This window comes from Galeopterus variegatus, unplaced genomic scaffold, assembly GCF_000696425.1.
Source record: "Galeopterus variegatus unplaced genomic scaffold, G_variegatus-3.0.2 Scaffold21248, whole genome shotgun sequence".
In the NCBI taxonomy this organism is placed as follows: Eukaryota; Metazoa; Chordata; class Mammalia; order Dermoptera; family Cynocephalidae; genus Galeopterus; species Galeopterus variegatus.
Window position 1 is genome coordinate 3,192 of NW_007747359.1, and position 9,296 is coordinate 12,487.

The 9,296-nt window shown below is 36.8% G+C and overlaps 1 protein-coding gene across 1 annotated transcript; it reads left to right on the forward strand.

Annotated features, from left to right (window-relative positions):
• Positions 1-297: 297 nt before the first annotated feature.
• Positions 298-2,395, forward strand: LOC103583283 (nck-associated protein 1-like; the record flags this gene model as incomplete). The annotated part of the gene is made up of 3 exons (XM_008564644.1): positions 298-415; positions 1,454-1,564; positions 2,303-2,395. Coding segments are annotated over exons 1-3 (306 nt in total), but the record flags the coding sequence as incomplete, so codon positions are not given.
• Between the last annotated feature and the right edge of the window lie 6,901 nt (positions 2,396-9,296).

The window sequence follows — 9,296 nt, forward strand, 5'->3', positions numbered from 1 at the left end:
GTCTGTGGAAAGCCTTGAAAGCCTCTCCCTCTCCCCAGCCTCCACCCACTTCACAGCCTTACCAGAAGTGCTGCACAGCCAGAAAGAGGAAGTCTCCACTGCTGAGTGTGCAAGAGGAAGCACAAGGAGGCTCTGAGGGCCTGTGAGCCATAATGACTGCTTTCACCCATGAGCCAATTGCAGAGGCAACAGGAAGACCAATGCACCAACCAGGCTGGGCCCCTCCGCCCAGAGGGTGTCACCATCCAGGCTGAAAGTGTTTGGGGAGTTTAGGCATCACTATCTGGGTGCTCCTACTCTCTCAGTGGCCATTATGTCTTTGACCTCTGCTTACCAGCATAAATTAGCAGAAAAGCTCACTATCCTGAATGATCGAGGACAGGGGGTTCTCATCCGTATGTATAACATCAAGAAGGTAAGCTTGAACAATGGAACCAGTACTAGTTATTCCAGTAATAGTAGGTCAGGGAACCCTGAGGCCGGCAGGTCCCCCAGTTTTCTGCTGCTTTAACTGGCTTTCAGTCAGATTATATAGGCCAGCCAGTTTGGGGAGACAGAAGGGCAGGCTTCTTTTCAGGGCTTTTAAAAGTATGATTCTCATCCCAATGAAAGCATCTGCTGTCTGCTGGGGATGAGGGTGGGAGAGAAGGGAGAATAATTGTGTTCTGAGTGACTTGGATAAAGGTCTGGGGTGTAGAATTCCGGGTCTTATTATTTATTGCTGATTCCTCACACTGAAGAGATCTGAAGTTGGGTCTCTGGCAAAAACTTTTCTGTGGAAGTACTTCTCTAAAAGGAAAAGAAAAATAGATATTTAGATAAGAAAGGGCTGGTGCCTTCTGAGGGACTTAGTCTGGGGCAGTTCATGATGTGGTTGTATGTGTGTGTTTAGAATAGAACTGTGGAATTGGGAGAAGCTGGTGGCAATAGGTGAGCTAGCAGCTGGGTAAGCCACAGGAAGTAAAGAGATAAAGACTGGGGGGTTTATGGGAGTTCCAGGAAGACAAAATAGGGACTTGGGGGAAGGAACTTTGGTGCATTTTGTAATAAAACAAATCATGGTTTCTTTGTCTCCTATATATGCCCTTTGGGATAAGATACTTATATAATGGACATAATTATGACATTGAATTTTGCATGAACTTCTGAGCAGCTGGTTTTCTCACTCCTTCCGGCTTCAGTTAAGGGACGGGGAAACAGCTTCCTCTTTGTGCTGGGGCCAAGCAGACATTAAGCTTTACCCAGCAAGATGAGATGCCCAGGTTGTTATTTAGCTCTTAGACAGTTGGCTTAATGTTTTGGAACTTGTTCCTTACCTACTTTTGTGCTTTTATGATTGATTCCTAGATTGCCTTTTCCTAAGATAGATTGTGAGAATGAATGATGCAGGAAGAGGTAATGTTTCTGAGGGGCAGGAGAAAGGGTTGTAATATAGTGCGGTTTATCTGTGCAGACTTGTTCAGATCCCAAATCCAAGCCACCTTTCTTACTGGAGAAGTCCATGGAATCATGTCTCAAGTATATCAACAAGAAATTTCCCAACATAGATGTTCGAAGCAGCACGGTGAGAACTCGGTCCTTTTTCTCTCATTTCTCTGAAATAACTATGCTTGAATGACAGATATTCTCCTCTTTTTGACTGCCTCTCTTTAAACTTGGCAGGGGATGGAGTAGCCCTCTTTTAGATTTCCTATGTTCAATAACAGGGTTTCGGGTTGTTGCAGAGCTTTAGATCTTGAGAATTCTGAGATAAGATTGGATTCTCCCAGAGTAAGCTGGAACAAAGCATTGCCCCTTCCTCCATTACAAGATTCATGAGAACACTTTGTTCTTATAGGAGGAAGACAGCTCTGTCAACCCAGCAGGGTGCATACATTATTGTTCCTTTTTCCCGTTTGGTGTTTCCTTGCTACTTGTCTTAAAATTATGCATCTAGTGGGATACCCCTTAATTCTCCCTTATTAAATGTTAGATCTAGATTTCTCACCGGTTGTACCCATAGCATCTTCTCATTCTGTGACCTGGATATAAATAGTAAACCTCATTGGCTAAAAGGGACCTTGAAATTTCCTCTCATTTAGCCCTCTATATCTAATCAGGATCACATGCAACCATCCTCCCTAGATAGAAAATCTCCTCTGTTTAAAGACCTTTAAAGCATTTGAGAATTTCCAACTTCTTCTGTCAGTGTATTTCAACCTAATTTGAGAATGTTTTAGCAATAACCTCTGTTCTTCCTGAGTTACTTTGATCAATTGTCTTTTTATTTTGCTTCTTTTGTTTTGTTTTATGTTTCTCTCAGCAACATTTAGGACCAGTACATCGTGAAAAAGCTGAAATAATTAGATTCCTCACCAACTACTATCAGTCATTTGTTGACGTCATGGAATTTCGGGTGAGCTCTCTATAGCCCAAGTCCCCAATGTAGGCATGATCTTTCAGAGGCTATTCCTTCTTTAGAAGATGTCATTTATAGGCCGGCCCGTGGCTCACTCGGTAGAGTGCGGTGCTGATAACACCAAGGCCACGGGTTCGGATCCTATATAGGGATGGCCGGTTTGCTCACTAGCTGAGCATGGTGCTGACAACACCAAGCCAAGGGTTGAGATCCCCTTACCGGTCATCTTTTAAAAAAAAAAAAAAAAAAGAAGATGTCATTTATGTTGCTTAATACAGGTTCTTGAAAAAATGAGAAAGAAGTACTGATATGGAAAGATATCTAAGTTGTATTGTTAAATGAAAGCAAATTTCAGAATAGTATATATTTTTATTTTAAAAGATACACAAGCTTTTATACACATAGTGTTAGTATATACACAGAAAAGATTTGTAATATTATACATTAAATTGTTAAATAATCATGTTTGGGGATGGATTATGATTGGCTTCAATTTACTAAGCTATACCTTTTTTCTATTTTATTGTGGTAAAATATATGTAACCTAAAATTTACTATCTTAACCATTTTTTTTCCTTTTTGGTGGCTGACCTCTTAACCATTTTTAAGTGTATAGTTCAGTGGTATTAAATCCATTTATAATGGTTTATTATTATTGTTAGTATTCTTTTTGTGGCATCCAGCCAATACAGAGATCCAAACCCTTGACCTTGGTGTTATAATACCACACTTTAACTAACTGAACTAACTGAACAGCTCCTAATTTTTTTATTTTTAAAAATTTTAATTGACACATAATTGTACATATTTACGAGGAACTGTGTGAAATTTTAATACATGTATACAGTGTGTAATGATCAAATCAGGTTAATCAACATATCTACCACCTCAAACATTTATCTTTTTTTTTTTTTTGCATTGGGAACATTCAATATCCTCTCTTCTAGCTGTTTGAAATTATACAATAAATTGTTGTTAATTATAGTCACCCTACAGTGCTATAGAACACTAGATTTTACTCCTCCTATCTAACTGTAGTTTTGTATCTGTTAAGCAACCTGTCAGTATCTCCCCTACGCCCTACCCCTCCCAGGCTCTGGTAACCACTATTCTACTCTCTACTTCTATGCAATCAACTTTCTTAGCTTCCACATATGAGTGAGAACATGTGGTATTTCTTTCTGTTCCTGGCTTATTTCACCAAACATAATGTCATCCAATTTCATCCATGTACAGTTCAGTGGTATTAAATACATTTGTAATGTTTTGCAACCATCTTTTTATCTTGTAAAACTGAAACTCTATACCCTTTGAGCAATAACTGTCCATTGCCCCCTCCCCCAGCTTCTGGCAACCACCTTTCTACTTTCTGTTTCTGTGATTTTGACTACTCTAAGTACCTCATGTAAGTAAAATCATAAAGTATTCTTTTTGTGTTTGGCTTATTTTGCTTAGTATATTGTCCTCAAGGTTCATCCAGTGTTGTAGCATATTGCAGAATTTCCTTCCTTTTAAAGGCTGTATAATTTTGTATGGTTATACTACATTGTGCTTATCCATTCATTGTCAATGAACAATTGGGTTGTGTCCATGTTTTAGCTATTGTGAATAATGCTGCTGTAAACATGGGTGTACAAATATCTCTTTGAGACCCTGCTTTCAATTCTTTTGGGTGTATACTCAGCAGTGGAATTGCTGGATCATACAGTAATTTTATTTTTAACTTTTTGAGGAGCTATCATCCTGTTTTCCATAGTACCAATACCATTTGATATCCCTAACAATAGTGCACAAGAGTTATAAGTTCTCCACCTTCTCACCAACATTTGTTGTTTTCTGTTATTTTGATTGTAGCCATCCTTTCACTGATGATTAGTGATATTGAACATCTTTTCATGTGATTATCAGCTATTTGTATATCTTCTTTGGAGAAATGTCTGTTTCATGTCCTTTGCCTGTTTTTGAATTGGGTTGTTTTGTTGTTGAGTTTTAGGAGTTCTCTATATAAGCTATACATTTTTGCTTTATTTGAGTTTTAAAAATTTCATATATTTTTCCTCAATATTTTATAACAAACGTACTGAGAAATTCCAAGAGCAGTACAATGAATATTGTTGTACACTTCTATTCAATCTCCTAATAGTTAGTATTTTGCCACAATTGCTTATCCCTCTTTATTTTTTCCCCCCAAAACATTTGAGTTAGTTGCAGACATCATAACATTTCTGTCCCAAAATATTTTAGCATACATTTGCTAAGAACAAGAATATTTTCTTAGATAACTCTAATACAATTATTGTTCTAAGGAAATGTAACACAGCTACATTATTATTGGCTAATACATAGCCCATACGTACATTTTTTCCAGTTGTCTCAAGGATCATACGTCGGATTTAGTTATGTCTCTTTAGACTTTAATCTAGAATAATTCCCAGCCTTTGTCATTCATGACACTGATATTACTGAAAAGTCCAGGCTAGTTATTTTTCAGAGTATCCCTCAATTTGTATTTGCCTTATTGTTAACAGTTTTTGATAGCAATACTACTTGGGTGATATTTTTTAAAAAAAATTTTAAACAATGATTATGTACTATTTTTGTAAACATAAAAAATATTTAATACGATGTTTTTGAAAGGAAAATTGATAATGTGTTTCCAAAGTTTTAAAAGTTAATGTAGTAATTCTACTCCTAGAAATTTGTCTTAAGGAAACAATTAGATAGAAGTGCAAAGATGTATGTACAAGAATGTACTCTGCATTATTTGTGATAGTGACAACTCGCTAGTTGATATAACCAATAAATAGAAGTTTGATTAAAAGTTCACTGTGTATGCCTATAAATGAATGTTATGCAGCTGTTAAATATGATAATATATATTATATTAATTGGCATGGAAAAATGGTCTTTTTTATTATTTAATGTAAAAGCAATTTGCAATACTGCTTAAGATATGAGATGTCCTTAAAATGTATATTACATAGATAAATATGCATATAAAGAAGTTTGGAGTATCAGATTGGTGGGATTATGGGTGGTTTTAAAAACTAATTAAAATTAAGTTTGTATTTTCTAATTTTTCTACAGTTAACATGTATTATTTATGTATTCAAGAAATAATGCAAATTTTAGCCCTCTGAACAATCCAAGTCTGTAGTGGTATTATAGTATTTCTTCAGATGCTGCTCACAGACATGGAGCCCTGCCTTAGGTGCCCTGTGCATACTCCAGGGAGCTCATCTAGGACATTCATTAGGTCACACAATGAAGAGACAAGTGGGGAGATGGGGGATGGTAAGGTCTGAAGGCAGATTAGGTCAGAGTATATTAATATTGGAATTGAGAGTAGTGGCTAGGAAGAAGGTAGGTAGGCACTGGTGAAAGCAGTGGAAAGAACGCCGGAAGCATATATAAAAGCCTCTTACTAGGAAAAGTTGGAGTCCAGAGGAGATTTTTTTTTTTTATTTTAAAAGATGACCGGTAAGGGGATCTTAACCCTTGACTTGGTGTTGTCAGCACCACGCTCACCCAGTGAGCGAACCGGTCATCCCTATATGGGATCTGAACCCAGGGCCTTGGTGTTATCAGCACCGCACTCTCCCGAGTGAGCCACGGGCCGGCCCTCCAGAGGAGATTTTAAGATACCTGCTGGTTGCTACAGTTCTGAGCCCATAGTATTTGGTATGACTCATTTAAGGCAGGATGGGAAACAGGGACACCAAAGTATGGTGCATTGTAAAGTGGATAGGCACTGAATCAGACAGACCTGGTCAAATCTCACGTTTACCACTCACAGGCTATATGACTTTAGACAAGGAACTCTTTGAATCCCAGTTTCCTTATCTATAAAATGGAGAAATAAGATTTACTACATGGGGTGTTCGTGAGAATTAAATGAGGTGATGTATGGAAAACATGTAGCTCAGTGTTTATCATATAGTAAAGTAATAGGCCAACAAATGTTAATTCTGTTCCCTTCTGATTCTTGTCTATAAGACATTGGTTGTGTGAGTGAGTGAAAGTGAACCTCATCTATATCCTGTGGGCATTGGGTAGCAAATGAGGCAGCATAGACCTAGACAGAGGTCTAGAGGTCATGTAGCATATAAGAAAGATCATAGGCTCTGGGTTCAAGTTCTAGTATTATCTCTTGCTAGCTCTGTGTTCTTGGGCAAGTTTCTTAATGGCTCTTAGCCTTGGTTTCCCCATCTGTCAATTTAGACACAGCCTTTTTGGGAAGATAAGCTGGAAATATTTTTTCCTACTCATTTTAGTAAGTTTTCAAATGTATATGCCTATGTAACCATCACCAGAAAGTATAGAAAATTTCTATCACCTCAAAGGTTCCCTGTAACTTTTCTCTTCTAGCTAATTAAAGTATGCAATAAGTTGTTGTTAAGCACAGTCACCTGACGGTACTATAGAACACTAGATATTATTTCACTCACTATCCCTGCCCCCCTACTTTCTAGTCTCTAGTAATCACTATTCGACTTTCTACTTCTATGGGATCAACTTTCTTAGCTTCCATGTGTAAGTGACAGCATGAATATATCCAAAGGAAAGGAAATCAGTATATCAAAGAGATATTTTCATGCCCATCTTTATTGCAACACTGTTCACCATGCCGAAGTTATGGAGTCAACCCAAGTGTCCATCAACAAATGAATGGATAAAGAAAAAGTGGTATATATACACAGGGGAGTACTATTTAGCCACATAAAAAAATGAAATCCTGTCACATGCAGCAACGTGGACGAGCTTGGAGGATATTACATTAAATGAAGTAAGCCAGGAATAGATAGATTTTTCTCTTCTATAGTTTCAATTACATGGAATCTATACAGCATGTATTATTTGTGTCTGACTTCTTTCTTTTAGTATACTGTTTTTGAGATTTATCTGTGTTGTTGCATGTGTCAGAAATTCATTTCCTATCTTTGTGAGAACTGTTTCATTGCATGGATACAATTTATTTATTCATTTACCAATTGATGGACATTTGGGTTGTTTCCAGTTTTTGGCCATTATACATAAATTGCTATAAACATTTATGTGCAAATCTTTGTGGAGACATATTTTTCATTTCACTTGGGTAAATAATCTAGAAGGTGAATTGCTGAATCATGTGGTAAGAGTATGTTTAATTTTGTAAGAGACTGCCAGAAGTTTTTTCAAAGTTGTTCTATTTTGCCCTCCCACCAGTAATACATAGGAATTCCAGTTGCTACACATTCTCATCAGCACTTACTATTATCAGACTTAAAGTTTACCCATTCTAGTGGTGTGTGGTGATATCTTATTGTGGTTTTAATTTGTATTTCTCCAATGACTAATATTATTGAGCATATTTTCATGTTCTTACTGGCCATTTGTATACTTTTAATTGTGAAGTGTCTGTTTAAATTATTTGGCAACATATTTAAAAATGGAAATATATATACTCTTTGATCTAGCAATTCTACTTTTATAGAACTGAAAATACCAATATGCACTGGATAAGGCTGGGAGGTGGGAACAAAACAAATGCCCATCAGTGGGTAAAAGGCTGAATTAATTGTGGTATGGCTATATCATGTGTTATTAAGCAGCTATCAGAAAGAACGCATTAGTGCTCTACCAGATGACTTCAAGGGCTTTCAGCAAGTAAGGTTGAATGAGAAAACAAAATGACAAGAAGGGCGTAATATTATTTCAATTTTGTAACACAAAATGATTACCCTCCAAAATCTGTTTTTCTCTCTATTTTTTTTGTAGATTAAAAATGAGCACATTAAAATGAAAATATTTATTTCACAAGAACTCATGTAAAAAAATAATAACATTAAATATATTTTGATGCACTGGTAAGGGGAAGAGGAATGGAAATGTAAAATAGAGAAAAAAGAGAGTCTTCCTTTCTATTTAAATGGGATTATGTAAATAGGGAGAAAAATAAGAAAGAACATACCCACTTGTTTAAACTCGTTTACCTGGGGGTTGGGGTCAGGATGGAGGGTGGCTGGTGCTGATGTATGGGGAGGGAAGAGTCCACAATAAAACTGCATATTTATTTAGGTAAAATTATTCATGAAAAGAAAAAGAATCCCTATTACAATGGAATGAGAATTAAATGAAGTATATGGAAGTCACTTAGTAAGTACTTAACACATAGTAGGTGGTCCGTAAATAGAACACATGGAAAGTTGGGTAGGATTCCCATTTGTTAATGATTAACTTCCAAACACAGGTGATCCAAGAACAGATTTATTTTGGTGTTTGTTGATAAAAATGGGTTTGATTTTCGAAACCGCCTATTTGATGATCTGCATTTTGTAACCTTTTTTTGTGGAGGAACGGGACATGGGAATGATAAGATCAAGGAGAGTGTGCATAATATAGTAGTAACTTGTGCCTATGGAAACATGGGCATATTGGGCAGGGTGGCATGATAGGGGCCCACTGATGGCTTACTGAGGAGGAAGGAAGTTTCTCCCTCTTTTTAACAATGCCTCCCTCTATTACTTGGTGGCTCTCTAGGACCTTAGGGGAGAGGTTCCTTCCCCTCAAATTCTGCTAGTACATGTCACCTTCTCTTTATTCTTTATTCACTCTCATCTTCAATTTTACCCCCAGGATCATGTATATGAACTTCTCAACACCATTGATGCCTGCCAGTGCCATTTTGATATTGTAAGATCCTTTGCAATTCTCTTCTATTGTAAAATAAAAGAAAAGGCCAGGTCTAGGTTGGGACAGTGTGGGGTGGGATGGGACTGGAAGAAAAGCTATTTTATTTGTTCCATCTTAGGCCAATAATTCTTTTATAAGAAGTGCTAAAGTTAAAATGTATTTACATTTTAAGCAGATAAGCAATGTGATTTAATTAATATAACAATTACATAAAAATCTTCTTACA